Source organism: Fusarium sambucinum, chromosome III, assembly GCF_050947815.1.
Source record: "Fusarium sambucinum isolate potato_lamoka chromosome III, whole genome shotgun sequence".
NCBI lineage: Eukaryota > Fungi > Ascomycota > Sordariomycetes > Hypocreales > Nectriaceae > Fusarium > Fusarium sambucinum.
In genome coordinates, this window is record NC_139292.1 from 6,599,500 (window position 1) to 6,627,430 (window position 27,931).

Sequence of the window (27,931 nt, forward strand, 5' to 3'; positions counted from 1 at the left end):
TATCAGCCATGAATTTGCGACCAGTAGTACGGTGCTTCAACCGCATGCGTCGTCCTATTCCGACACTCATCCCACCTTCAAAGGAATACCTCCTTAATAACAAACACGCGCTATCTTATGAGCCTGGCAGGCTTCACGGAGAACCAACTTATGGTCCGTGATGCTGTCGGTCAGATTTGTGCTGAATTTCCCAACATGTACTGGCAAGAGCATGACCAGAATGAACAAGACCCGAAAGAGTTCCACGCCGCCCTTGCCAAGACTGGTTGGTTAGGTATCGCTCTTCCGGAATCATTGGGAGGCTCACATCTGGGTATCTCGGAAGCTACCATGATGATGTAAACCATCGCCGAGTCAGGTGTTGGTATGGCGGGTGCCCAGTCTATACATGCTAATGTCTACGCGATATAACCCCTCGCAAAATTCGGAAACAAAGAATAACTTAAAATATCAATTCCAAAGATTGTATCCGGGGATTATCGTGTATGCTTCGGTGTTACAGAGCCGAATGCTGGACTTGATACTCTTCGTCTCGAAACAATAGCGAAGCAGAACTCGGATGGGTCTTACAGCGTAACAGGATAAAAGATATGGGTCACTTGTGCCTAAGTCGCTTCTAAAATGATTCTTCTTGCCTGAACTACACTAATAGATTAAATCAAGAAGCCCAGTGAAGGTCTCTCGCTTTTCTGTATCAATCTCGATCGCAATCAACCAGGTCTTGAGATGCGTAAGATCAAGAAAATAGGTGGTTGCGCAGTAGATGCTAATGAAGTTTTCCTCGATAATTATAATGTCCTACCCTCCTCTCTTATCGGTAAACAGAACAAGGGCTTTAAGATGATCCTCCACGGGATAAACGCCGAGCGCTGCCTTCTCGCTGGCGAGGCCCTTGGTCTCGGCTATATAGCCCTTGCGAAAACCAGCGAATATGCTCGCGAGCGTGTCGTTTTCAAGCGGCAAATCTGCATAAACCAAGCCATTTCTTATCCTCTTGCAGACGCATACATGAAGCTCGATGGTGCGAAGCTGGCTACGTATCACGCTGCGGGATTATATGACCAGAGCAAAACGGATGCGTCAGTCAGACAAGATGACATTGGCGTTGCAGCGAACAGTGCAAAGTACATGGCTGCTGAAGTAGCATTTACAGCTTGTGAGAGAGCGGTTCTGACCTATGGGGGAATGGGGGACTACGCGATAGAATATGATGTTGAGAGGTGGTTCAGGGAATGTCTTGTTCCGAGAATCGCACCTGATAGTAGGGAGATGATATTGATCTATATTAGTGAAAAGGTACTACAGTTACCCAGGAGTTACTAAGACCTGTGTGGCTTAGCACAGTACTGTGGCAGAAATTTCGACACATGATCTCGAATCAAACTTCAAGACGAGAACAATGGCAGATCGTGAGAACATTAAGCCGTGCCTAGATGCTATTTGATTATACTACCTATGTAGTGACTAACTCACATGTGACTTGAGAAGACTTGCAGCCAGCCATTTAGCTCCATCTCACATCGGAGGTAGAGTGGGGATCTTGGTTGGTGGAACCGTGTCTATTCAGCTATCTTGGCCCACGTCTTCGAGAACCATGATCTAAACAAACTGTGTAGCCCACCCTAGGCGAGTGTACCAACGTTAAACCCACTGACCATAGGCTGCGCTATCACTTTTCGACTTGATTGGCTCGAGGAACGAGTATGGAGAAGCTATCCCGGATGTCGAACCTCGTATGACGCAGTCTTTCATAATCGCAAGGACTCATGAAGTTCTCCTCGCAGTAGATTTCTAGCAGTTTTTCATAATACACCTCATCAAGATGATCAAAGAAATCTCCAAGAGCTCTGTCTCGGGGAATATGTATTCGTCTCCGGTCAAGGTCATAATATGGTTCAATATCGTCAGCTGACACTTCGACATACTCTTCATCAGAATCGCAGATCCGTGATACAGTAGTAGAATGCAAGAAGATCCAGTCCACATCTCTGACAATGAGCTTGATTATCTGATGGTAATTATCCCGTACATGGCTGAAAAGCAACTGCAGCAGAAACTCCAAAGAAGCAGGGACGTCCTCTATGAAGCAGGATTCGGTCTTGTTCTCAAGGCAGAGATTCCAGGAAGGGTCAAATTCGACGGCAATGTTGCTAACGCCGATGGAGCAAGAGCACAAGATAACGCAACTCTCCCAATTGCGGGCCACGAACTCCCAATCGTCTGGGACAAGGCAGAATAGATCTTGTTCAGGGTAAACGTTTTGACGCCAGTGCTCGCCATCGACACCAGAGTAAAGCATGAAGGCTTTCGACATGTCTTCTTCCTCTGGCCAGCCGTGGTCTAAATAATAGTTGGCTTCCTCTCCTGGGCAGCATAAATATATGTCCCAATAGTTTTCTGGTCGAGGCTGCTTTACCCAGTCCTTGATGACAACTTCTCTTGACTCTCGGCAAGCCGTCCAAAGGCCAGCGCCCGAAAGGTAGACTGAATTATTTTTTGGTTTTGAGTCGTCCCAGTTATGGCTTAATGGAGCCATCTGGGTAGATTGTTCGAATGTGATATAGTGAATTGCTTGAAAGCTTTGGGACCGGAGGCATGCCGCTTCCCAGATTTGCGTCCGAAGTTCCAAAGGAAGCCTTGGGAAAGGGTGGAAGGTAGTATGAGCCATGGTGTGATGGAGCGACAATTCGTTTTGGAGAAGTCGATTGTTGATGCGGGAGAGAAACCGAACGAAAATCCAGAGGGCGACTGGTGTATTTATAGAAAAATTGAGGCGTTCTGGCCGGATGACTCGATATTGGGTTTGTCGCCTGTGCAACAAGTCAACTCAAATGCGCAATATGCCTGGTGGGTCTTCATGATTTCCAAAGTCTTACCGCCCAACCACTTTTTTTCCCTTTTGGAATGACCCGAGAAAATACCACCCTTCAACGGCTATTTATCTAGTATCTGACTGAAATGAGGATAATCAATGCACGGAATTTGAGGTAAATTGTCGACAGTGGCAATAATCGGTCAGTTGATTTCGAAAGTTTGTAGGTCAAAAGAAAGTTCTGCAGGCTGTGTAAAGGATAGTTAATAGAATTCATCGAATGAATTGAACCACATGACTTGTCACATATTACACGCATGTTCGTGACAATGAACGACCATTAAGTAACAATATGCACCGTGCGTAATATTGACTTCTCTCCTCGCCCTGCAGCTTTGAGTCACAGAAGGTAGGGAGTATGAAATATGTTTTAAAGTAAATCAAAGTTTTATTGAAGCTGGACGAATGTTGAATATGGGCCATACGCCCTCATGTATTGATATTGAGTCATGATAAAAATATCATAATGATATTGTTTGTGGTTGTCCTGTTTCAAAATTGTTAGCATTCGTTAATCATGCTCAGGTTTCGAGAATACTGACACAAACAAAACAAACAAAACAAACAAAAACATTTACTCCTCGTCATCCTTCTCCTTCTCCTCTTCCTCCTTCTCCTCTTCCTTCTCCTCCTTCTTCTTCTCCTTGGCCTGAATGGCCTCTCTTTCGGCCATTTCCTTGGCCAACGCCGCCTGTACATCATGTATTAGTAATGCGACAACAGCATATAGATAGGAGATAGACTTACGTCAACAGCTGACTGGCCCTGGGAGCCAGAAGATCGCGCCTCCAGGCGCTCTGTCCAGTCCTGTAATTTGATTAGCACATGTTCTCAGAATGGATAAGTTCATTCTTACCGCCAGTTTTTTAATGCCGAACTATGAACAGTTAGTAAGAGCTATAGTATACGCGTAGGGCAGACAGCTTACCTTGATATTTTCCTCGGCGGTCTGCAATAAGAACCAGAAATCAGTATCTATAAAAGTGCAATCAAGGGGCTGTCATAGAATTACTTACAGTTTTATTTGCCATGTTTTGCTATTGAAGGCAAGGCCCTATAGTCAGCTATCATGATGCATAGGAAAAGGCAGGATGTTATCTAGTTCGTACAAGAACAAACTCATTAAAATGCTATTATATCATTAGCAGAAGTAATGTAACAGAGTACCAGGGTATACATACAGCAATTTTGTTTTCCGCTTCCTATATTGAGAAACATGTATCAGTATCTTGGTTACATCTATCGACAGTAGGAGTGTCAACTCACGGCAAGAGAACCACGCTGTAACACGAAAGGTCAATATGTTTTGTCATTCAAGCCTAGGTATAGTCCAGAGAGGATAACATACAGGGGCTTTGGTAAGCTGTTCTACTGTTAGTGATCCATATAGTATTAGTTGAAGATGGAAGTTTACTAACCTTGGCCGCCGGAGCGGCCTCCTGCTGCTCCTGCTGCTGCTGCTGCCCCGAAGGGGCGCGGGAAGACGACTAGACAATAATTAATATCTTGACGTTTTGCTGCAAAAAGATTGAGACATGTGCTCACTTTCTATCAATTGTTAGCCAGCGATCATATATGTCCCATGTTTGTTTGTACTTACCGGATAGGGCGCCGACGACGCCCTGGCCTTAGGCTTGGGGTTCTTCTCAAATGTTAGCGTATGTAATGCGAGATAATTGCAGCATGTTAGGCATTGTGATATTCGTCTGGCTGTTTTCATCAAGGGCGAAAGACAAGCAAGCTGTCCAAGATAAAAGAGATGATTGCGGCGATCGGTTCTCATGGCATGGTCTCGTATTGGTAATAGATATCGAAGCCTCCATTTCATGGGTGGGGTATTAAATCGTGAAGGGTACATCGGTTGAATCGTTGGCAGGGTCCATGGTGGTCGGGATGGATGGTGTCTCAAGACCGGAGGTGACTTACGTCGTTCTTTTGATGCTTCTGTTCAAGTTAGTCAAACTAAACTTCCGCCTAGGGACAGGGGCTGTACTTACTGTCATGATGATTGAGGTCTATAGAACCATTGTAGTTAGTATCAGGTACAAGCAGAGGCTGATAGAATCTGTGATAGGGAAGGGTAGAGGGAACTTACGGTTTTGAAAAGAGTTGAAAAGTGGAAGCACGCTACCCCCAGGGCCATGATCCTATCGATGGGGGTAGCTGCTTGCCAAGTTGTAGTTCGACATGTGCTTCTTGATGATTGCTGTCAGTGATGATGTTGATTGAGTTAACTTGCTACGGTCGACTGCAGGGAGGAAAGCGTTGTTCTGTGGGGCTGCGAAATCCACCATCCTGCAGGTACGCCTGGGGGGTGGTCCTGCAGGTTATTCATCTGAGTCACGTGAAGACCCAAAGGCAAAGCGCGGGCAGGTTCATCTCCTGCGGCCGCTGAGGAATAAGAGACGAAATCAATGGGTCGTTTTATGCTGTTTAGGCTATAATTTTAGGTCATTTATTTTCGTATCGTAAAGCTTTAGTAGAGGTCATCTTTGTTGCTACTACACTACCTACCTACCAGCCAACTACCTGACAGGCAGGGGATCTTCGGATGTCAGATCTAAACCCCGCTATCGGCGTCAATTGCTGCTGACATATCCGTACTTATCAACAACATCCAAACATAAACCTGAACCTCTCTACCAAGCCAAGTGAAACAAACAACCAGAAGAATGACTAGAACACCAGTGTCCGCCAAGAATGCTCCGGCAGTGCCGTCGAACCTGATGAACCAGGCCATCATCGCCAATGGCTTCGTCTTCACTTCGGGCGGAGTCGCGATGGATCCCAAGACTGGAAAGATTATTGACGGTGACATTGAGGCCCATACTGTAAGTTAAACGTCCTAATATATGTAGGCCTACAACAGCTAACTAGGCGGCTTTTCTTTTTTAGCGCCAAATCATCCGCAACCTTGGTGCCATCCTTGATGAGGCTGGCTCAAGTCTGAATGACGTGGTCGAAGTCAACATTTATCTATCCGACATGAAGTACTACGCCAAGATGAACGAGGTGTATTCTGAGTACTGGGGTGACTTGAAACCTGCTAGAACGTGAGTCAATCTCTAACTCTACACATGATCCATACCAGCTGACGCTTTCCAGATGTGTTGCTGTCAAGAGTTTACCTATGAACGCCAACATTGAGATCAAATGTGTCGGAATTGTTACCAAGCCAAAGTCTAAGCTGTGAAAACGGTGCCAAGAGCCAATTTTCATGTTAGATTACATTTATAATAGAATAAAGTATCACTTCGAATCTGTTTCGGGGAATTATCCATCCAGTTTGGGTCTATACATCTGTAATTGTGTAGCTCTTGATCCTTCCATCTCTGCGCTTCTTTTCGGAAACCTGAAGATGAAAACTTCAAAACATACTTTCGAATTATCTTAAACTCAATACTGTAAGCCAGTTGACCAGATCAAGGTTTTACGTATCCTCATTTGATAGTTTTACACGATTTCTAAAGTCTAATACCGACTTTGCCCCTCGCTCTGGAGTTTCAAGTTCAAAAAAGCAGGGCTCAAGAAACCTTATTCTCACACAATGCAAAAGCAATACCCGCTCAGCAGCCCACTTCTTCTTCTTCTTCTTCTTCTTCTTCTTCTTCTTCTTCTTCTTCTTCTTCTTCTTCTTCTTCTAGCACAACCTACGAGATACCAGGAAAACACGCTTACTGTCAGTCAACTTGCCCAGCTTCTCCCACTCTGACCCCTTACGCATCCTTATAAATATTTGTCACTTCTCCCCAGTTCCCTCCATGACTGAAGTCTCTTTTTAATCTATTCACCGCAGCGGCCATCAACCTCATCACGACAAACCAACAGATATCACATCATGGCTTGTACAACCTTTCACCCCTTTACAAGACTCCCTACCGAGATTCGGCTGCAGATCTGGAAAGAAGTATGTCATGAACGACGCGACGAATATCGCACAATTCATTACGTGACAATAGGCAAAGGGGATAAAATTGCTCCATTGAACCGCAATTGGGATAACTCAAAGCCAAAGGATAAATCAGTCTACCTCTGGAGCGCTGGTCTTTGGCTGGCCTGTGAAGAATCAAGAGAGGTTGTTTACGAACACTGGAAATGGAACCTCATCCCGAGTCGTGAAGGGGGCGCTCCTGCTCGCTGGCCTCACCCAAACGACAAGCACTGCAGCCAGATAGGGGACCAAGAGGACATAGCAAAACTTGTAATATTTTTCCGCATTCACTACAGATACTGGGAACGCTACAATTGGGATTACCCTGAACAAGACTTCTTCTGTATAACTACAGATAACGAGACTTCGATACGCTTTTGGGTTAGTTGCAATTGGTATCATTGTTCATCGGAAGCTCCCAAAAACATTGCGCTCGAATTCAACCCTTCCTGGAGCATTGCACTTGAAAACGGTTGGCCAGGTGACTTTTTTCACTTTGACTTTGACTGGTATCAAAACGACCCTCTCATACCTATCGGATTACCCCTTCTTCGTGTGTTCATCTTCGATCGGTTGTTTAGAAGGACGCACTACAGGGATAAGATCAAACTCATTGATAGAGATGCAAAATGGGTCTCGCGAGATACTGGCCTAAAGCCTACAATAATCGATCTTGATGACCGGTACATCGACATACCAGCCAACCATCATTGCATATCTAGAACACGCCTTGTTGAAGGTTCTGCTATTTTGGACTTCCTCGACAGGTTTGACAGGGCATTTCGTCAAAAGCTACTCATGACCTTCCGGTGTATCATATCAGGGTTGGATCCAGAATATAAGCCCCGAGACAGCATCTCCATCTTCGTTCGCTGGGATAATCGAGTTGCGTGTTGAGTGGGATAAGTATAATACACCTAGAATAGATACAATCGACGAAGTCAATACAGGTTGATTAACTTGACAACCTCTGTGTCTTATATCAGTGTCCTGCGCGGTGGACAGTGTTATATGTTTATTGATGAACTCAGCGCTCAAGACTCAAAAGGCCTCCATACTTAAGACAATGTGAACGCTGGAATTAAAAGAGATGAGTTTAGTAGGTCAGTTTATGCTATTTAGACTGAAGTTCTCAAACTACGTATTTTTATACCCTAAGACGTTGGAGGCTAACATTTCTGCGACCTACTAAGAGGGGATGGCAGGTGACTCATTAGTTCCAACGTACATATCGGCTTACTGACTTATGATCATAATGGCCATAACCATCAAGACCGTAATCAAGCCTCGAAAATCTGGCATGGGAGCAGCACTGTTCTCTCCTGGAACGTTGGGCGTCGTCTCATCTGCGTCAGTCGCGGAGAACATGGCAGATGCATTCAAAGTTAAGCCACTCACTCCCCCTTTGATCTCATCCAGGGGCGCAACAAACGCCATCTGACTCCAGCTGAACTGCGTGTTCCGCCCTCCATAGACAAAAACTTCAAATCTTCCCATCACATTTGAGCCAATAAACACCACCGTACCATGGAGTACGTCTGTCACTAGGGTAATCTCAGAAGGCACTGATATCTTGACAGGCTCGTGTTTGGATGAGGAGGCGTTGACCCAGATCCGACCCGGATGACCCGGGTCGAGTTTCAGAGCATCATCTTTGCTGACTTGACGAAGAGGGTATTCCCATCCATCGGCATCGAACACAAGATTGCCGCTTTTGTCAAGAGACAAAGAGTTGTCGGGGCCTGATAGGGTGAATGGTCCGTTTACAGATAAAGTCAATGTGTAATTCATGCCTTTGCTTCCATGGCCCAGATTTATTTTGTCGTCATCGCTAGTCGATCGAGACCATGACAGTAATGTACCATTTTTATCGGAAACAGACAATATACGGTCGAGGTTCTGACCGGGAACTCGAGGGGAATAAAGGTCGATGCTCGTATCCGTCGTCTCCTCGAGTAGCTTGGGCCCACGGCTTCCGCTCCAGGCACGAGCTCCTACCAAAGCGATACCGCGGCGCATCGAATAATACGCTTCCAACTGTGTCGAAGCATCGGGACCGTTATCATTCCACGCCGCTAATGTAGCACCCCGAAGTCGTGACTCGTCACCATCAAGTTGCATGCTGGTGTTGAAAGGATTGAAGTCAGCGGGCGCCCACTGCCAGCCGTCCTTATCGGCGAAGTCAAATACGCGGTTCTCGTTGAAGAACTGCGGGTATCTAGCTGGTAGAATCGGCATGTGATCGTTCTTCAAGCTCGTATAAGCCCACCAGTCCTCCGAGTTGATCACGTCGTAGCCATCCTTGACGAGCTGTACAGGGTCTGATTGACCATACTGCCAGTGTTGAATGACGACGTCTTTGTCAATGGTCTGGTTTTTCTTGGACGGTTCGTGTGTGCCCCAGATGCGACTTCGCTTGTCAGACGTGGAGTTGATGAAACGACTCATCTTGTTGACAAAGGTGATGTAGTCGTCTGCAAGTTCAGCGTCGTACTCATCTGCGCCGATGTGAACCTCCTTCGTCTTGAACCACGGGAGGAACTCTTTCCATATCTTCTGTACGGTCGGTAAAGTGTCGGGATGGGTAAGGTTCAGTAGATCCTTCTTGGGAAGGGCGAGTTCTGGCTTCCACTTGGTGAGATACAGTGAATGGCCTGGTGCTTCGATTTCTGGGATGACAGTGACACCACGAGAAGCGCAGTGTTTCTGCAAATCATCAAAGTCGTCTTTAGACAAAGTCTCGTTCTCGCGACCGTGCAGGATGCCTCGTAGATCTTCATCCTCGGGCAGGAGTGAAAAATGCGAATAAACATCTTGCCAAGTCTTGTTCTTTCCACGGTTCAGTGGGTAGTTATCGCTAAGGTGGTAATGGAACTCGTTCATCTTGAAGAAAGAGGCGTAGCTGCAGAGCTCCTTGAGGAAGTCTTTGGAGTACCATTTTCGACCGGCATCGAGCATGTATCCTCTTGTCGCGTAGGCTGGTGCATCTCTTGCGTACGTGGCTGTCAGAGTGCCTTTCTCAGAGAGAGAAAGAAGCTGAAGAAGGGTTCTGGTCCCCCACCACATGCCTCGAGCGCCATTGCCGCCGATCGTGATACGTGCCGAGTTGATTGATATTTCGTAGCCCTCAGAAGTCGACTTCCCGTTCTCGTACGTGAAATCGGAAGTTTCCCCGGTATAGGCGCCAAGGAAGATACCACTGGCATTACTGGGAGTGTTGCCTGCCTGCTTCAACGTCCAGTTAAGGCCTGTGATCTGATTGAGGTCATCTCGAAAGGTGGTCGCAAAACCAAGCGAGGTGGGTGGGATAAGAGTCAGACCATCCTTGTCGGATACGGAAGCAAAGTCATTGTCGATATAGATTATCTTATCGCTTTGATCAAACAACCAGATATCCTGGGTAAAAGTATCGGCTGTCTCGAGGGGGGGAGGGATAAGGTCCTGGGCCAGTGTCAAGACGGGTGCAGCCAGTAATATTGATATCAGACGATGTCGTTGGATCAACATGGCGCCTCTTTTGCAATGTTTATGAAAGCGCCACAAAACAAGATTTAGAGATCTGACACATTTGTATTTCCTTCACTGCTTATCTTGTCGTCTTGTCTCGTTTGTCGATCTCAGTCAAGAAACAGGTGCTCCTCACTGAAGTGCGGGGAATGTTGCAAATGTAACATTAAATAAACCAACAAATGTAACTGCAACCATGACCTCGTACATTGACCTGCCAAAAGCATCAAAGAGCGATTGCTGGTGTTGAAACTGGTCTTTCAGGTACCTAAGATTGGTCGCTGAAAGTATATTTCAGCGAAATCACCAAGGACAGTATCCAGCGGCTCCCATGTCATCTTTCAATGCCCAACACGAGCACTGGCGTCACAATGTGTATCCTGAACAGGATATATTCTGCATAACATCAGAAATTATCCCGTTGTTCCGAAGGCCTACAATTTGTGGCCAGCTTTTGTCGAACTTGCCGAAAAACATTGTGGTTGAACTGCATCCAAACTGGGGCCAAGGCCTTAAAACGGTGCGTCACCTTCTATTAAACCTAATGTTTGAACAGATGGGTGCACGTAATAGGTTCAGGATTCAAATCATTGACAACAGTGCAAAGTGGACATCACGAGAACCCGGCCTCAAGCCCACAATATTTGATCTCAGTGGACAGTATCTTGAGATACCAGCCGGTAATACTTGCAAATCGTCTCCCACACGCCTTGTCGAGGAAAGCCCTATTTTGAAAACCCTCAATTCTCTTGCGAAATCGCATTCTGCCTTTCTGCGGATTAATTCCATTTTAGGACAGAACATAACACCAACGACGCATGGATTTGATTTCCGGGACAGCCTATCCGTTGTTGTTTATTGGAATAATCGAGTTGAGTGATGACTGAAATGTATCCAGTATTATTAGGTACATAGAGTCATCGAAACCAGTTTACGATTGAATTCCGCGGGGCAGAGGCCATGTCATCACAAAGGCTGTCGAAAGCATATCGTGAGGCTTGTATTAACTGTGGAAAGAAATTTGAATTACAGATGAGAACATCTCTTACTTCTCCCTAGCTAATCTGTACTGTCAATGGCACCGTGTGTATCGGCGGGCAGTATGTATATATGCCGCAGATTCACTTCCCAGTTTAATAGAAGATGCAGGTCCTAGAGTCAGAAGGCAAAAGTTCTCAAGATCTTCCTCGAAATATTGGCATCCTGTGTGCACCCTCCGAATGAAGGGTCATACCTGATGCCTTATATGACAACTGGGTAGTTAAATTGTTTCAACTTTTATATTGCCCGGTTGTTGATCCGACGCGTGTCTGCAATAATGAAAATAAGTCTTGGTTCGGATTTGTGGTCCAACAAGCTCTGTTTTCTCATTCAACCACCCATTCCTACCTGGCGTACTAACCAGCTAATCCCATTAGGTTTTAACGTTCTTGCACTTGTCGTCGAAAGAAATAAGATTCAGCATGATTTAAGCGCCCAGTTACACCTTATGCTTACAGTTTCAGCCACAGGAAGGTCCCGCAGACGCTTAATGACACACATGTTTTCAATGGAATGCCACTAGAAGTCTTTCGCTATGCACCAGGTTAATTAGGAACCAGAGGCCAAGTTATTTCTTGATGGGTTTTAAATGCTGTATGTCTCGTATTAAGCTTGTGACTCCAAATCTTGGGTTCGGGACTCGTCAGAGTCGTACTCAATGCTAGTTATGCAAAGTATTTGCATATTTGCTGATTTCCTAGAACGCTTGAGCTCCTCCTGTCACAGCAGTATTTTGAAATCGTAATTATACCACCAATTCTACGGTATGCTTGGTCCAGAAACTTTGGATGCTTGAACTTTGCATTGACGCTTGGATATCTGTCTAACGCGCTTTGGCGTATCTATTATGTGAATTTCAAACAGAATGGCACTTTGACCGCAGCTTGAGAAGATCACCAGTTCTTCCCACAAACCTCCTATAGGACGTCAGAATACAAGCAACCGAGCAATAGCTAAGATAGTGACTCACCTTGCGCTTCAGCCTAAAGTCTGTGTAAAAAGAATTCCATATCACCTTCTCTGTGCAGTCTTCCGTACCATTTATTGATTTACATGGAGGCTGTATCTCAAGACGAAGGTCTTCGGGTGTCGGTATCCATGGCTTTGGGATTGGCCAGTCAGAGAAGTGAACAAGTTTCGCCTCATTGTAAGCAGCGACAGGGTCCCAAGGTTCAGCATCAGAACCGAGATATTTCGCATGGTTTGCCTCCCGATATTCACCGGTAATCATGTCGTAAGGACGATGTGGAAGAACAAGTGCACTATGGCCATAAAGATCGTTGACAATCTCCATATCGTAATCGTTCTTAGAAGCTGTTTCTATCTTGGCCTTGATCCGAGAGAACTCTGTCTTGGAAGGTTGGATGAGTATTACCTGCGATGAGAGCATATTTTCGTCTGGAAGCATCCAATAAGCTCTAGGCATTGCGACTGGCGCTGGTGGCAAAAGAAATAATTCGTCCATATTTTGAAGGATCAGCGAGTCTGAGTCTATGGATAGGACGCGACTGTATTGAGTTTGATTGAAGGCCAGAAGCTTGGTGAACGAATCAGCCCAAGTAACTACATTCATGCACGGGTTAGCCTTGCCATACAATATGGTCTGTTTGAGTTAGGTAGTTGTGGAAACTCGCTTACCATCTGCGTTATCCTTGTGCTGAACTGTGATAGGAACTAGCTTGACGTTGTACTCATCACGAGCTTTGATCAGCAGTTCAATATCGAGAGATGTATCGTTTTCAGACTTGAACATCTTTGATGGGTACATCATGACACGATCAGCTTGACTAGAGAGACGATCCAACGCCTCGAAGAACATAACCGAGTTACAAAGGTACTCGCTACTTGTGACATACTGGGTATATGCAAACTTTGACCAATCAACTGCGATCGACGTGTCTGAGTCTGAAGCCCTCAACGACTCTGTAGGAATAAAGTCATGACTGAGAAGAAGGTAGAAGACAATAATGGTGAAAGCCAAGGCTCCTGTCCAGCGGTATCGTCTCGGTGCAAGGTTGCTTGTCAGAAATGGAGATTTTTGCTCCGGTAGCAGATCTTTCGTCCAACCTGTAAAGCGCGACATTGGAGTATAGAACCACTGTCGTAGTAGCATTTGGGAAAAGGTATGACTAATTAGGATTTGAGTGAGGGAATAAGTGATTGATAAGATTCATTAAGTCAATAGAATATCATGCGAAAAAGAAACAGGAACCAGCCTTAACGATGGAGCTTTCCAGACACAACAAAACACGAGAAATCCAAGAGAAAAGAGAGGGACTAAAACCTCCCTTCAAAAAGCGTAGCCAGCCTTTGTCCTGATAACTGCGGCGTGGTGGCCTTGGCTGTCAAAGATCCCTACCATAATACCACCTGTTGGTCGTGCAAATGGAGCCGCCCAGCGAAGCATAATATTATTTTAGCAAACATATGCGTGTTGGTCACACTTATAATATGAGACATTGCTTCCTGGTTAGCTGATCTGCACAGTTGACAGGGATTGTTCATGGACTTGGGCGGCTAGGAGGAGGCTTTTAGCTATTGTCCACCAATCAGCCCATGGGAATATTTTTGGTTTTTCTTTTCTTGGAAAGAGAGTATTATGAGCTGACTCTTGATGACAGATGAATTATTGAACTCACTTGATACTCTGTTGTAAACCTTGAGTTTCACACAAATCATGCGCAACCACATTCCCTCCCTGATATATTGCAATACTGCTGGAGACCAACTACTAACTACATGACCATGCTCTACTCGTCTCTCACGTTTTCCCTCTGAGAAATGTAAGCGTTATCATCTTCGTTGACTGTTGAAGACTCATGTGCAGGTGGGAAAAAGGAACACGCGATATTCTCTCGCAATTTTGCAGTGACCGCCAAGATGCAGCCTGAATTTCGAAAGCAAGAATTCTCTCAGTTTTACAAGTTATTACTCTGTATGTCGTGATCCATTGACAGAGCTCCATTTAGTATCCTCGAAACCCCATGTACCAACACCTCTATCTGATGCATGTTGGTTGTTCCTAACACACGACAACTGGGCCAAGCTGAAATACCCATGTCGGCTGTTGGTTGAATCTTGCCCAAGCGAGATTTCTTGGATCCATGGAATCTGTCTGGTAAGAGCCTTATTGAGTTATCCATCGGCTTTCTTCGCTCTGTCCCAGACGCTTGGCCTGTTACCGCCTTCTCTCGTTTTTCGCCGATGATTAGTCGTTTTTACTCTATCCAAATAATTCAATCGTTTATACTCCAAGTTTGTTGCCTCTTTGGAGGTTTTTTATGTTATTATCTTTGTTCAATCTCTTGTGTTCCAGCGCTCCGACCATGTTGACCTCTTTTACCGCTTTTACACTGATACTGACGCGGATCGCTACCATCTCGGCCGAGCGTACTCCCAGAGAGGTTCCATGGTCAGACAAGACATATGGACCCGACGGACCATGGCGAGCTATACATGCCAAAATCGGCGAACACAAGCAAGATGTCGATCTATTTCCTGGAAGTGACTGGGAGACGTGGTTGATCGAAGAAGCATACTGCGGAAAGGGGACTTGCTCTGCTTCCAGAGCCGGCACCTACGACACGTCCGTCGCCACTACAGGAGGTATCCAGTGGAAGGCAGCCCTCGAGAATTATATGCGCGGTGTGAATTTGGGAGGCGAAGGTGGGACAGCGTATCAGGACGACATCGAGTTAGACGGGATAACGGTTAAAAATGCAAGTCTTGCTGTCCTTGGAACGTCGACGCCACAGAAGATCAAGTACCCCGGTGGTAAGACAGCTGGCTTCACTGCTGGCTGTCTAAGTCTAGGGGGGAGAAGAGAAACAAACCAAAGCTTCTTCGTTGGCGATGATTTCCCAACCATCAATGCAAGTCTTCCATCAGGATGGTTATGGGATAACGGATATACCGAGTCATATTCGTTCGGCATGCATATCGGATCAGCACAGCCTGCTACCAGGGTTCCGGGCTCGCTTTGGTTCGGAGGCTATGATCAGAATCGGGTTGTGGGGGAGATCCTGAGCATGAATGGCGGTCCAAGAGATGGAATCACACTGCGGGATATCAGTATCGATGTGGTCGGAAGCAAGTCACCGTTTGAGTTCCGGTCCAAAGGTGGTCTTCTTGCTGAGGGAAACTCATCTATCGGTACCTCCTTCAAGGTATTAGTTGACGGTTGTTCACCATACTTAACACTCCCCGAGTCCACCTGCAACAGTATCGCTTCTCACCTCCCTGTCAAGTACAGTAAGGACCTCGGCTTGTACCTTTGGGACACCGACTCGGATAAGTACAAGGAGATCATCTCATCAGCCACGACACTTACCTTTGAGTTCATTTCGACATCCAATACCAACCCCGTCAAAATTCGTATTCCATTCATGCACCTCAACCTAACTCTCGAAGCACCTCTCGTCGATGATCCGATACCATACTTCCCATGCCATGTTAACGGTGGTAACCGATGGGTTTTGGGACGCGCGTTTCTCCAAGATGCTTTCATTGGTGCCAATATGCGTCGCGGTGTAGACACTTGGTGGTTAGCCCAGGCTCCAGGTCCCAACATCCAGGCAACTGCGAATCCTGTTACGATTGGGGAGATGGACAACACAGTTAGGAAGGGTGGGAATGACTGGAACCAATCCTGGACAGGATATTGGAACGATGAAGAAGTGCCTTCGAGTACTCCCAGCTCTAAAGCAGACGCGACCGACGATGTTGATAAAACGAAGAAGGACGAGGAAGAAGTTGGTATGTCGATAGCTGCAAAGGTTGGCGTCGGTGCTGGAATTGCTGTTGCTGTGATAGCTCTTGGATTGGGCGGCTTTCTGTACTGGCGTCGACGTCGAAGTCAGACTACACCAGCCCCTGAGATCCCGGCCTATGAACAGAACGTCATGCAACAACAACATTACATCGATACAAAGCCTCAAGAGCTAGCCCAGAGGTCGCCCCAAGAACTACATGGAAATGAGGTCGTTATGCAAAGGTCTTACCAGCGGTTTGAGCTTCCTTGATGAATGACGGATGGCGTCAACAAGAGTGGTGCTTTTTTTTTCTTTTGTTATCAGTCTTATGTAACATTACGATTATGACTTTTCCTTCTTCCCTAGCGAACCATAATACCACTATTTTAGATAATATCATGACAATAATGTTTAAATCGTGATGTGATACGTGAAAAGCAAATCATATATCCAACTCATGGGTCGGAAGACTAATACTCATCGTACCAGTCGTCCTTCTCATATTTATCTATAGCTGAAACTCTTTCATTAATATCCTCTCCATTCCTTCCAAGTAAACCTTTATATCCTCGGCCTTCTGAAATCCATCATTGAAACTATACACCAGCCTCAACTTGCCCTGGAAGGTATAAAAAAATAACATCGACATACCCAGCACAATATCCGCCCCAAACTTGAAGTCCTTGACCTTGATATTATTTCCATACTCACGATTCATGAAGTTTTCGACAATGCCCAAACTGCTCACAAGAGCGTCTTTGGGCGCAGGAGCCTCAAGGAACTCTGGGCTCGAAACAACCTGGTGCATGCCACGTTTGAAAGCTCCTGTCATTTCCAAAGCATCTGGGTTTTGTTTGAATGTTGTCTTGTAATAATTCGTGAATGATTCGACAAGATTCCAATAAGAGGCAGGCAAATTGACGAAGTGTGGATGAGGAGCGTAGTACACCGACGCAGCATACTTGCTGGAGTTATACGGCGATGGAAGATAAGGACGAAGGTCAAATTGATTCATAGATATATATCGAGGCTTTTCTGAATCGGGATCTGCGTGTTCCATGAGTGTAGAGACGTATGCTGCGTGGATTGCTGAAGTAACCGTGATACCTTTACGGTGGCAGGCTTTGACCAGAAGATCAGTTGTCTCGGGTGAGAAAACAAGCTCCATGTTTTGACAGTTTCCGGATGGCGCAGAACCAAGTTCTGAGAGTGGACCGATGGCTGGTTGGTTGCCTAGGTAGCTACCGAGTAACTCTTCACCTTTTTCTCTTGCTTGGGCTGACGGTTCTGAAACCCCCAGAACTTCTTCCATGATTGGTGCCAAACGTACAGGCTCATCTCCAAAGTTGATGTCTTCATCAGGATGCGCTAGTGCGTTGAGAAAGCTGTGGCAGAGTAATTCCATTCCCGTGCCGTCTATGGTATAGTGATGGCCACGTAACACGAGCTCCGAGGACTTGGGGATGTAGTAAAGTGTAGTTTGATTGATAGGTTTGACAACCTTTTGCATTTCTTCAGCATTCAAGGCATCGGAAACAATGAGCGTTTCTGTGAGCCAGCGGTTCAAACCGTGTTCATCCGGGATGGCGTAAAATCTCTTCATGTCTTGGATCGTAGTAGCGATCTGAGGTTGTTCGTGACGTAGTTGCTTCCAAGCATGTCGAAGGTCTGATTCAACGTCATGAGAGTTGATTTGGAGTTTGAGAGAGGCGAAGAGTGTATAGTGTTCTCTGCCGTCGCAGAGACTTGCGGACATGTTGGCAGTGACGACGAAGAAGGCTTCTAGTCCATCCAATGGACGCTCCCATTGGGTATCAGACACTTGCGTCCACACCATTTTGGCGGCTAATTGTAAATATCTACAAGTTCAAAGATAGTTTGAGAGTTGTATAAATCAATGATTGGGTAATTTGTTTAGTTTTATATCTTGATTGTCCTGCCTCGTCTGCTTTTGTAGATCAATCCTACGCTATTCCTATAGAGTCTTAATCGTCCGCTGAGGAACTGCCCAGGCTTTATCCTACTGGGAGCAGCGCAACATTTGTGTGCTTTGGGAACTAGCACAGCCTATAGCCAAGAGTCAATTTTCAACCTTGCATGTCTTTGCCTTGGTACTGTAAATTGGCGTTTCTTGTGCTGGTTACCCATAAGTAACTCTACGACATAACCGATCAGCTGTTCAAGGAATCAGGTCAACCGGAAGTGACGGTACCACTGTATAAATATGTTCTTTCGTGGACGTCATATTAGAAATATGGCTGCGTGCTGGTATCTTTATAAACCCTAGACTCCTGAATAACATGATAACATCAGGATCATTCAAGTCATGCATTACTATCTAACATTATACTCTAAAACATGGGTTCCCATACTCTCTATAGGCAAGCCTTGGTTTATCACCGATGATGTATCGTTCTAAACGTTCATGCATGAGAAATCATACTGGCGACTGCGCATAAATCGATGTGTTCGATCTCGCATGCTGATGTCCCCGCCATCCATCGTATTGTTCGTGCTGAACATGATACGACCTCTCGACAATGATATCAGCCAACTTGTTCACCCTTGGATTCAAAGACTCCTCGCTCTTATTGTGACTGTGTTTCCATCCACCACTCCCATCAAAAACCTTCTTCATTCCATAAGGTGTTGAAATGTTTTGCTTAGTAAGTCTGTTACGCACACTTCCCGACGAACCCTGGTACGACGAGCAGATCTCACTTGGAGCTTTGCCTTTCCAGAATGATCTCGAGAAGAGTGATCGTAGGACGGGGATGTTGACTGTGGCGATGCCGACGATAGTTTCGCGGATGCCCCAGGCGTTGATGGTGAGTGCTGAGGGGTTGGCTGAGAGGGTGAGGACGACACGGACCAGGGCGGCTGCCATGACGAATACTCCTGAAGAAAGAAGTAATCCGATGACCAATTTTCTATCTTTGTTAGACAAGTTGTGGATGAGTGGTGTAAGAACTTACTTGTGGAATGGAATTTGGAGTTTCCATAGAAGGGGTAGTGGGATACAAAGAATGAGGCCATCAGTTCTGCAAATTGGTTAATCGATCGTGTCTGCCTTGGAAATTCATTACAACTCACAAGACGTTGAGTACAGTTGTAACCAAAAAGTTTTGAATTTTGAAACTGCATCTTGCTAAAGAAATCTGTTAGTTCCGTTCGTCCAATTGTCATATGATCAACACGAACCTGGAGGATCAGGCACAACTCTGCAATTCTCTGTTAGTAAACCACAATTACTAGAGCTGATGGGGGATTCATACTGCCAGTTTGCTTTGTAGGGAAGGCATCCGATTGAGATCTAACCAGTTAGTCAAGGTCCAGACTTGATAGAAAAGAACACATACTGTAAGAACCACAGCAGCGTATGTTATACCGCACAGAAGCGATACGATCTGAACAAACGATTTGTGCCACGTTCCAATTGTCATTCGGGCAAAGAAGCAAAGCATAGTTCCCTTGAGACTCCAAATGAGTGCCGTGTAGGAATACCAAGCGACAAGTTGAAACATTGAGCCCAGCTCATATTGACGAATGTCAGATTCGCTAAGTTCTTCCAAAGAGTTAGCTTACATTTTTTATCAAGGGTTAGTTGTAACATACTGTGATCAAGTGCCGCGACTCCAGCTTCTATGTTGGTACCAAGATAGTCTACACATGTGTTAGCTGCTAAATGATAGAAAGGCAAGGTACATAGTGATCTTACATATTAAATGCACCGTGACAGCGTCCGTCGTATAAAAGAGCATAACAAGGAAAGAAAAAGCATCATCGCCTTGGAGGCCCCGCCATCCAACAGTTCTCAAGCGCACAAAGAAACGAGCGAGTAGAATGATGAGGCCTAAAGCATAGAGACCCCACGATTCATAAAGGAACTTGAACCTTGTCAGCCACTTTTCCCTCCAGGTCTAGTTGCATAGACTTACAGCAGGCTTGTCTTCAATTTGAGGCATTGTTCCAGACAATGAGACACCCAACAAACAAAAGAAAAAAGGAAAGTTAAGGAAAGTAAACAAAAACCTCAGCACGTATCACACGCTCAAGCGCAGGAACAAAACAAGTAGGAGGACATGAGTCTACTTATCACATGGTTGATGAAATCATTTGTTTACAAGAAACGTCAAAGCACCCCAATTACATGCCAGGAGGTCCGCATTACGTGAAACTATCGAACTCCAAATAAAGAAGTCCCTCGTGCCCGCTTGAACTAACTAGGAGAGCCTCGATACCCAAGAAGGGTTAATATGTTGGAGGCTAAACCCGATGTATATAGGGCTGATCTCAAATCGAGCTGTTAGTTTGGTTTCACCAGGGCTAATGTGATGCTGCAAGTGAGCAGAAGGTGAGCCGTGTGGTGAAGCTAGAGATTGCTTTTTTGACGGCCGTCGTTTTTCTCAGCTTGAGAACGAGATGAAACGTTGAAACGATAAACATCCATGTATTTTTATCCATACCCTTGTCAGTTGCGGACTTGGGCGAGTCATCGCGTAGCCTCAACTGAAGCTATGATCTACACTGGGGTAGCTAGTTACATATTTTATCTACGGATTGTTAAAGCGGTTAATTGGGATCTATCGAGATTCATTGTTTCTCAGAGTCCTTGCTGCCATGTTGTCTCTACCAAAACACGGGAATATATGCCATCTGAACTAAACGCGCATCAGCTGAACTTCTCTATCTCAAACTTGACTAGTCTCATACTCGTTAATCGACCAGTCAGCAGAGAGACATGAATAGATTACTTCATGTTTTATATTAATTTGGTATTCTCACCGCACGTACTAGCGTCATCGGCCGAGCGTTGAGCCCGCCAGCGCCGATGAACTCTCGACCAAAACCATTGAAAGAATATCACCTCTCGTTTTATATATAGATACTCGACGGGCGGTGGCTTGAAGCTTGTATTCTTGATGGCTGACCATTGCTAATATCTTTATGGTGACGCGAGAGGCGCGTGTTTATCACATATCGAGGATGGTTATGGAGGAATTCTGCTACATGTGTCTACTACGCTAATGATTGCTTTACCAAACCAATTCTTTTGAATAACAATAAACAAATTCTATATTGACGGAAGTTGTACATACTCCAATTCAAAGCATATCGGGTCTTTTGTTGAGGTGTTTTCTCGACATCATATCGTCGGTATTCATACTATTCCAATAAAATAAGACTTCCAGAGACACAAATTCAAGCTCATCCTTATTTCGCTGGAAGGATTCCTGTACGTCATCTTTAGCTCTTGGCAGATGACTTGACATTGCTGATCGCTCAGTCTGACTGTACCATGTCGAAAAGCAAGAAGGTAAGCTTAATAGAGCCTGCTCCCATGCATTCGAGCGACGCGAAGTAAGTCAGACACCCTCAATATCCAATAAACAGTCTGCTGGTTTGCAGAAAAGTTGGCCTGTCTAAGGGTAGAAAAATAATTAGTCTAAAGATCATAAGGTGGCCTAGTAATTTCGTCTCTTATGCTTCGAGTGGTCAATTTTGATGATACTCTGAGGACAGTTTAACCTGTTACTTGAAACAGACATATCATAGACCAAACCATAAGACACTGGGAAATCAATACGGAGATAAACGATAGAAAAAGTAGATAAGACCATGAATAGTTCTATCTACAAAAGAGGTTGGAAGAAATAGACAATGCTACAAAAATACGCTACCCCATGTATACCCAAGAAATACCAGTCCGAATGATCCCAGACCCCAATCACTTAGAGCCCGAATGCCTCCTTGGCAACACCAAAGACCTCCAGTCTGGGCTCAACCTCGGTACCGACACACTCCTCGATGTAGACCTTGAATCCCTCATCGGCATCCTTCTTGAAAGCGTCCTTCACGTCCTGCTTACACTGGGTAGCAAGGAACCAAGCACCAGAGGCAAAGTTGTACTTGTCGACGGTAACAGCGTCGAGCAGCTTGTTCAGGTCATCATCCGACATGGCCTCAACTGAGTCAACTCCCTCAAACTTGGGTGCCAGTTCAGGAATGGCCTTTGCGTAGAGGAGGTTGAAGTTGGCCATTTGCATATTGGCTGTACCCTGGCCGGGCCTGCCGGGGACTTGGTTACGCTTGTACTGGAAGTCGCCCGACTCAAAGGCCATGAGGGCAAGTACAGCGGCCATCATCTTGGGGTCGTAGATGTCGTATTCCTTGAAGGCATTGATGAGGAAAGGCGCGGCTTGTTTAGCGGTGCGGCAGTCGGTGTTGCTTGAAGGGCAGCTCTTTGACTTGGGGGCGATTTTCTCGATGATGGGGACTGCTGTGAGGGCAGCTGCCGATGCACCAGCGAGGCCGAGAATGGTGGATAGAGTAATGAACTTCATGTTGTCGAGTGTAAAAGTATAATGTTTGCGGTGGTAGTGATTGTTGATAATGATAAAGACAGTGGTTGAACAGGGTATTTAAATATCCTCCAGGGACTTGAGAACAAAGGCAGTGAAAGACTGCGGTCAGGTTGTACAGCACAGCTGTAAGCAAAGAGGAACAAAAATAGAGTAAAAGGAACGTAAGCACAGCAAGGCTGAGAAGTGCAGATGCAAGCAAATTGGTAAAAACCTCCGATGATGTTTAAAATACGAAAAGGAAAGTCTTGGCTCGAAATATATACATTTTTTATCTACTGTAATTATTTCCTCAAGACCAGATGATCAGTCCAATTGTGTTCCTTGTAGAGGCGCAGGCAAAAGGATCGTGAAACATTAGAAACGAACTGTCGTTGCCCAATCAAGTTTAGATCAGTAGATCATTGACCAATTGATCGACCCGACGGGACCGCAACTCGGCAGTGCGGCACCTGAAAAGATGGACTTAGGGGGGGTTCGGCTCAGGGGGCTCCAGTGATGACATTACTGAGGGAGGCTGAAGGATGCCCTATCATTCATCACCTGCTACATTCAATCCTTCACTCAATCAATGCACCAGCCACTGTCACTCATGACAAGACAAAGAAGATATTAATTACTACTAAATAATTCCATCCATGACATCATTCATTCTTCATTCATCCCAAGTCACCTTCATACTTGTAGGGAACGGCCAAATGCTACCCCAGTCCTCAGTCATGTAGACAAAGAAACCACCAGGTCGAGGCACCTTCTTGAGCTCTCCCTGCGCACCCGCCACCCTCCTAAGTCCCTTCTTCCTGAACAGAGCCCTGAACAGCTCCGTCAGCGCAACCTGGCTGATGTCCCTTCCAAGACAAGCGTGTGGGCCTACGCCATAGTGGATATACGAGTCCAGAGGACGGCGAGGATCGACTTCCTCGGGGTTGGGGAAGATGTTGGGGTCTTTGGCAGCTGTGACAAAGGAAACAAAGACTCTGTCACCAGCCTTGACAGGAACCTGACGACCGTCATCTTCTTGGATGACATCAACGGTTGTGGCTTCACGGTACAGTCCAAACGTTCCAGCCATGCGAATACCTTCCATCGCATAACCGAGCAGAAGAGCATCCGTCTCGTTGCCTGTCTCCAGAGCGGCAATACGATGAAGCTCAGGGCGATACTTCTCACCAGCAGGAGAAAGATACCAATCCAGGGTTTGAGCAAACTACACACAATTTGTTAGTCAACATGTTCTGTCGCCAATCTCGAAATAGAATATGACTTACCACCTGAGCCTGATTCGGCACCATAGCCCCAGCGGTGGGCAAGATCTGGCTCCACACGATGTCATCAATGCTCAGACCAGCCTTCTTAAGACCCTTGGCCATGTTCTCACCGTACGCAGCGAGAGGATCATCATTCTTGTTAGGCTTGCTGGTGAACAATCCCTTGATACCAACGCTGGTAGCAAGCTTGACGTTCATCTCCACAATCTTACCCAACTGCTGCGCAACCTCTCTGGCACCTTGCCTCAGAGGGAAAGACTTGGCAGGGTCAATATCGAAGAAGATGCACACGAAAATGACCGCAAGGATCATGTACAACTCCTGCTCAGAAAAGACACCCTTGGGGTTCTGCTTCGTCTTGAGGGGAAGGTTGAACATCCTCGCGACAAAGTGCGTGTGTGCAACGTTACCCACGTCGCGCACGACATCAACCTGTGTTTTACCTGCGAGCTTGTACGACTTTTCCTTCAGAAGCATCTCGGCCGTTGTTGAGTAGAACGACTTAACCGCGTTGCGCCAGGTGTCATTGTACAGCAGGCGACCCATACACTTGCGCTGTTGAGCGTGCAGTGCTGTGTCACCAGACAGCATAAAGCGACCACCGCCCTCACCCATGAGGTGCTTGAGGCCCTCCTCCCAGCAGACGCGGTACTTGACCTGGTCTTCAAGGATGTACTTGGCTGCCTTATAGCCCACGATGTTGATACGTGTTGCTGTGGGCGCAGGACGACCAAAGTCGAATCGATCCGCGCGCTTCAGGTCGGTGAGAATCTTCTTGTTCTCTGAGGGGATTACCATGGGGTAGTGGGCGTAGACAGAGTTACCCTTAAAGTGCTGAGGGAATGCGCGCAAGAAGAGCTTGTAGAAGACACAACCATGGTTGATCTTGAGGTCGTAATCAACCTCCTTGAAGCCCCAGTTGGTCAAGTTACGGGGATGGTAGTCTATAGTGTAGTACCTGTCACCACGAACAAGAGCCACAGCATCTGAGAGAACCACTCGGGAGATCGTATACGTGGGAGCGATACCGACACCTGGAACCATAGGCGTCTTTGCCTCTTCTGCGACGATACCGGGGTACAGTTCGACGTAGTCGGGGTGCTGGTACAGGTTTCGCAGAGAATCGGCAATTTCAGGGTCTGAGTTGATATCCTCAAAAGTGTCGTACGCCTTGAGACCGAAGTGCTTTCGGAACTCGTTCAGACCGGCCAAGTTCCACTTGCGACCGCGCATGATACCCAGCATCTCAATAGGCTTCATGATACGCGGCACGTTACGGCCACCAAAGGCACCACCGGGTTGTTCAATCGCGGTGGCAAGCGCCTCAACAAGCTCGTCATCGTTGAACTTGCCGTCAGGACCTCTCTTGAAACCACCAAAGGTACGCTCAGAAGGTTCATCAGCGACCGAGGCCTCGAACGCCTTAAGAGCCCTCATCATGGTCTGCAAGTTCATGGGGCCGTAGTTCTCGCCGAGTAGTTCGGTGTAGAAATCCTCTACCCACTTCTCGTCCATCTCTGAGAGACAAGAGTGCCAACGATAGCAGAGGTTGAACTCGGCCGAGACGACGTTTCCAGTACCGCTCTCAGACAGGTCCTTGGTACCGACAGAGACACCCATTTCTTGGCGAGGATCAAGAGTCCAAGTAGTGTCGGCACGGTTCAGGTTGATGATGTTGCGAACGTAGTCAATGAGAGTGATGTTGATGTACAAGCCACTCGTGACCAATCTCGCGGTCTCAAACAGCTCCTCATCACGCTTCTTCCAAGCGGCTTCAGCAGCTTCGGCATCGAGGTGGGCACCAGGCTTGCTGAAGCGACCGCCCTCGTTGATGTCAGCGAGGTTAGTCGCGACGTGGTTGTGGAAGCGGTTGAACATGATGAGGAGGATGGGAACACCGGGAGGGTTTCCGATGAGACGCTTGTCAGCGAAGCAGTCGGGCTTGAGCTGGCCATCCTTGAATGTGCGGATCGAGTCGCGGTCTTTCTCGGTTGAGCCGTAGAGAGGGGCGAGATCGAGGTAGGAGGATGAGTCGTTCTGGTCTGGATCTTTGAGGTTTGTCCAGAAGAGGTCTACGTTGTGTTAGTCGCTGCTCAGAGCGCACTGAAGTGAAGGCAACATACCATGAATAATGATGGTGGCCCAGTACCAGAGGATACTCGACACATTGTTTGGGTTTTTGCGGAAGATCCCTCTCGCAAAGACAGACTCAAAGATAGCCTCTGGATCAGGCTGGGCACCCAAGCTCATACCTTTGGGGCGCACTGTTCTGGAGTATGGTGTTCTGGCAGCACCAAGCTGGGGAAGATAAGGGTTCTACGAAGGTCAGTCAATTGCTCGCCCCAGGCTCAATTGGTTTAAACTCACGTTCCACGATCCATCAGGCTGGCGGAAACGATACTTGTTTCCCATGTACAGCATAGGAGGGTGATCAATCGAGTTCCAAAGCTGGGCAATGAAGCTGTTTGTCAAAGCCTCCTGGACTTTAGAGTGATCGCTCAGGTTCGCAACGAGCTGGATCGTTCGCTCCATGATCATGGTCTTGTCATCTTGCTGCATCTCTCCCTTAAGCTTACTTGAGATGATCTCGAGCAGTGTCTTGAGATCTATTGCTCGTCAGCACTCATACCCTCACATCTACTTGCTCACTCACCTTTTCCGCGAAGACGGCGGACATCTTGCTTCAACCCCGGACGAGTCGCAACCTGTCGGTACGATCCGTCACCCATCTCTGTAGGAAGAGGTCTCTTTGAAGCCAAGCGGAGCTTCTTGATGCTCTTCACCAGACCCTCACTCTTGTTATGAGGTGGGGCAGGAACCTCATTCTTCTGGCTTGAAGAAGCCGAAGAAGAGGACTTCTCATTACCATACCCATTCGTGGCGACAGCGCCGTTCTTTGCTTGGTTCGACGCCATGTTTATTGTCGATTGCTAGGAATACAGATTCGAGCAGAGCAAGACAAGTGGGCGTGCGCTCATCTTTATGGCTTGCCTTTTTTCCTTCGCAGCACATGCTACCAAGTTATCAAACTAGAGCTATCTCCCACAAGTGAGACATTATCATTCCACTCGTTCCTCTCCGGGGATCATGGTTGGACAGGACAATGCGGTGGAACAAAATTGATCAGCACGCGCGGAGTCGGAGCAGCATTGGTGTGCACGCGAAGCCTTTGGAGATGCAAAGCTCTACATCAACAAGGGCAGATCTGCATAGACCTCCTGGTCCAGGGCGGCGCCACTTTGTACTGTATCTTTTGGGTCACCGGGACAATCCAATATGTCTGGATAGTCATATTATTGGGCTGAGATAAAAAGAGGAGGAGGTTGAGAACAGGGCGTGATTTAGCACTGTATTGGCGATTAGTGTACATAACTCTCCGCTTTGTCTGAGATCTTGTCTTGTTAGATGAGACATGAATTGAGATCTGAGCGATTGAGTAGGCGAGTAACGCAATTATTCTTACTTGGATGTCTATTGCCATCACATCCCTCCAATATCTCTATATCAATTCACATCATAACGATCAAAACACCAACATATAATGCCCAAAGCTCAGTTCTCCAGCGGTCCGAGCCTCCCTTGGTTCTATTCATCCATGGCTCCCGTCCCAGAATCTGCGGTACCACTAGTCAGACTAGATACCGGCACTTTGTTCAGCTCCCCTACGTAGCGGTAAACCTTGTCTTTTTTCTGCCGATCACCTCTTCTCCAACTGAGACACTGTGGACTGGGTTTGTGTAATCAGCTTGAACCTAAATGGTCAGTTGCATCACAGCTGAAAGACCCTTTTGGGAATGGTGCAGTCATGTCGTGAATTGAGGTGAGGGAGAGTGCAAGAGACAATGACGTGGTTTGTCGTAGTTGGCTGGAAGAGAATGAGGAATTGTCTTGATACAATTTCCGGGATATTGTTAATAGCCCGTTATGTTTTCATTGAGGTTGTTGTGATGGCATATCAAAACAACAACATCCTCTTATCTCGATATGTGTGAGTGTCTCTATGACTGAAAAGTCAAACTAATAAAATTCCCCGTTCATTCATCTCAACTCTCACCCACTCACCCGGTCAAGGGAGACGCAGACATCAAATCCTCAGCTTGTTGATCGCTACCCTGCATGCCCATCATCAGCCCTTTTGGGTTCCCAACTATGGACTATCGATCTGCCCCCTGGTCACTGAGCTAGGAAGAAAAGAGAAC

General features: G+C 46.5%; 12 protein-coding genes across 12 annotated transcripts; 4 read left to right on the forward strand and 8 right to left on the reverse strand.

Moving 5' to 3' along the window:
* Window positions 1-726: 726 nt before the first annotated feature.
* Window positions 727-1,323, forward strand: FSST1_012343 (acyl-CoA dehydrogenase/oxidase; the record flags this gene model as incomplete). Its single annotated transcript, XM_083235559.1, has 1 exon — window positions 727-1,323. The coding sequence occupies one exon, from the start codon at window positions 727-729 to the stop codon at window positions 1,321-1,323; it is 597 nt and encodes a 198-aa protein (XP_083082039.1).
* Window positions 1,324-1,669: 346 nt separating this feature from the next.
* Window positions 1,670-2,668, reverse strand: FSST1_012344 (2EXR domain-containing protein; the record flags this gene model as incomplete). The annotated part of the gene is made up of 1 exon (XM_083235560.1): window positions 1,670-2,668. One exon carries the CDS (start codon window positions 2,666-2,668, stop codon window positions 1,670-1,672), a length of 999 nt encoding a protein of 332 aa, XP_083082040.1.
* A 705-nt stretch (window positions 2,669-3,373) lies between these two features.
* Window positions 3,374-4,875, reverse strand: FSST1_012345 (uncharacterized protein; the record flags this gene model as incomplete). The annotated part of the gene is made up of 14 exons (XM_083235561.1): window positions 3,374-3,392; window positions 3,451-3,534; window positions 3,620-3,679; window positions 3,729-3,749; window positions 3,801-3,847; window positions 3,889-3,909; window positions 3,982-4,002; window positions 4,054-4,074; window positions 4,139-4,153; window positions 4,221-4,235; window positions 4,291-4,359; window positions 4,473-4,514; window positions 4,799-4,816; window positions 4,870-4,875. 14 exons carry the CDS (start codon window positions 4,873-4,875, stop codon window positions 3,374-3,376), a joined length of 459 nt encoding a protein of 152 aa, XP_083082041.1.
* Window positions 4,876-5,544: 669 nt separating this feature from the next.
* FSST1_012346 (uncharacterized protein) lies at window positions 5,545-6,065 on the forward strand (the record flags this gene model as incomplete). The annotated part of the gene is made up of 3 exons (XM_083235562.1): window positions 5,545-5,703; window positions 5,768-5,925; window positions 5,978-6,065. The coding sequence occupies 3 exons, from the start codon at window positions 5,545-5,547 to the stop codon at window positions 6,063-6,065; spliced, it is 405 nt and encodes a 134-aa protein (XP_083082042.1).
* Window positions 6,066-6,710: 645 nt separating this feature from the next.
* Window positions 6,711-7,700, forward strand: FSST1_012347 (2EXR domain-containing protein; the record flags this gene model as incomplete). Its single annotated transcript, XM_083235563.1, has 1 exon — window positions 6,711-7,700. One exon carries the CDS (start codon window positions 6,711-6,713, stop codon window positions 7,698-7,700), a length of 990 nt encoding a protein of 329 aa, XP_083082043.1.
* A 339-nt stretch (window positions 7,701-8,039) lies between these two features.
* FSST1_012348 (uncharacterized protein) lies at window positions 8,040-10,310 on the reverse strand (the record flags this gene model as incomplete). The annotated part of the gene is made up of 1 exon (XM_083235565.1): window positions 8,040-10,310. One exon carries the CDS (start codon window positions 10,308-10,310, stop codon window positions 8,040-8,042), a length of 2,271 nt encoding a protein of 756 aa, XP_083082044.1.
* Window positions 10,311-12,244: 1,934 nt separating this feature from the next.
* Window positions 12,245-13,434, reverse strand: FSST1_012349 (uncharacterized protein; the record flags this gene model as incomplete). The annotated part of the gene is made up of 3 exons (XM_083235566.1): window positions 12,245-12,268; window positions 12,322-12,914; window positions 12,990-13,434. 3 exons carry the CDS (start codon window positions 13,432-13,434, stop codon window positions 12,245-12,247), a joined length of 1,062 nt encoding a protein of 353 aa, XP_083082045.1.
* Window positions 13,435-14,677: 1,243 nt separating this feature from the next.
* On the forward strand, window positions 14,678-16,372 carry FSST1_012350 (aspartic peptidase domain-containing protein; the record flags this gene model as incomplete). Its single annotated transcript, XM_083235567.1, has 1 exon — window positions 14,678-16,372. The coding sequence occupies one exon, from the start codon at window positions 14,678-14,680 to the stop codon at window positions 16,370-16,372; it is 1,695 nt and encodes a 564-aa protein (XP_083082046.1).
* A 238-nt stretch (window positions 16,373-16,610) lies between these two features.
* FSST1_012351 (uncharacterized protein) lies at window positions 16,611-17,939 on the reverse strand (the record flags this gene model as incomplete). Its single annotated transcript, XM_083235568.1, has 1 exon — window positions 16,611-17,939. The coding sequence occupies one exon, from the start codon at window positions 17,937-17,939 to the stop codon at window positions 16,611-16,613; it is 1,329 nt and encodes a 442-aa protein (XP_083082047.1).
* A 600-nt stretch (window positions 17,940-18,539) lies between these two features.
* On the reverse strand, window positions 18,540-20,067 carry FSST1_012352 (uncharacterized protein; the record flags this gene model as incomplete). Its single annotated transcript, XM_083235569.1, has 9 exons — window positions 18,540-19,032; window positions 19,078-19,143; window positions 19,196-19,250; window positions 19,304-19,323; window positions 19,378-19,415; window positions 19,462-19,667; window positions 19,718-19,765; window positions 19,821-19,989; window positions 20,041-20,067. 9 exons carry the CDS (start codon window positions 20,065-20,067, stop codon window positions 18,540-18,542), a joined length of 1,122 nt encoding a protein of 373 aa, XP_083082048.1.
* A 1,767-nt stretch (window positions 20,068-21,834) lies between these two features.
* Window positions 21,835-22,446, reverse strand: FSST1_012353 (uncharacterized protein; the record flags this gene model as incomplete). The annotated part of the gene is made up of 1 exon (XM_083235570.1): window positions 21,835-22,446. One exon carries the CDS (start codon window positions 22,444-22,446, stop codon window positions 21,835-21,837), a length of 612 nt encoding a protein of 203 aa, XP_083082049.1.
* Window positions 22,447-23,119: 673 nt separating this feature from the next.
* On the reverse strand, window positions 23,120-26,647 carry FSST1_012354 (peroxidase/cytochrome P450 family protein; the record flags this gene model as incomplete). The annotated part of the gene is made up of 5 exons (XM_083235571.1): window positions 23,120-23,671; window positions 23,733-25,804; window positions 25,856-26,048; window positions 26,100-26,338; window positions 26,386-26,647. The coding sequence occupies 5 exons, from the start codon at window positions 26,645-26,647 to the stop codon at window positions 23,120-23,122; spliced, it is 3,318 nt and encodes a 1,105-aa protein (XP_083082050.1).
* Window positions 26,648-27,931: the final 1,284 nt, after the last annotated feature.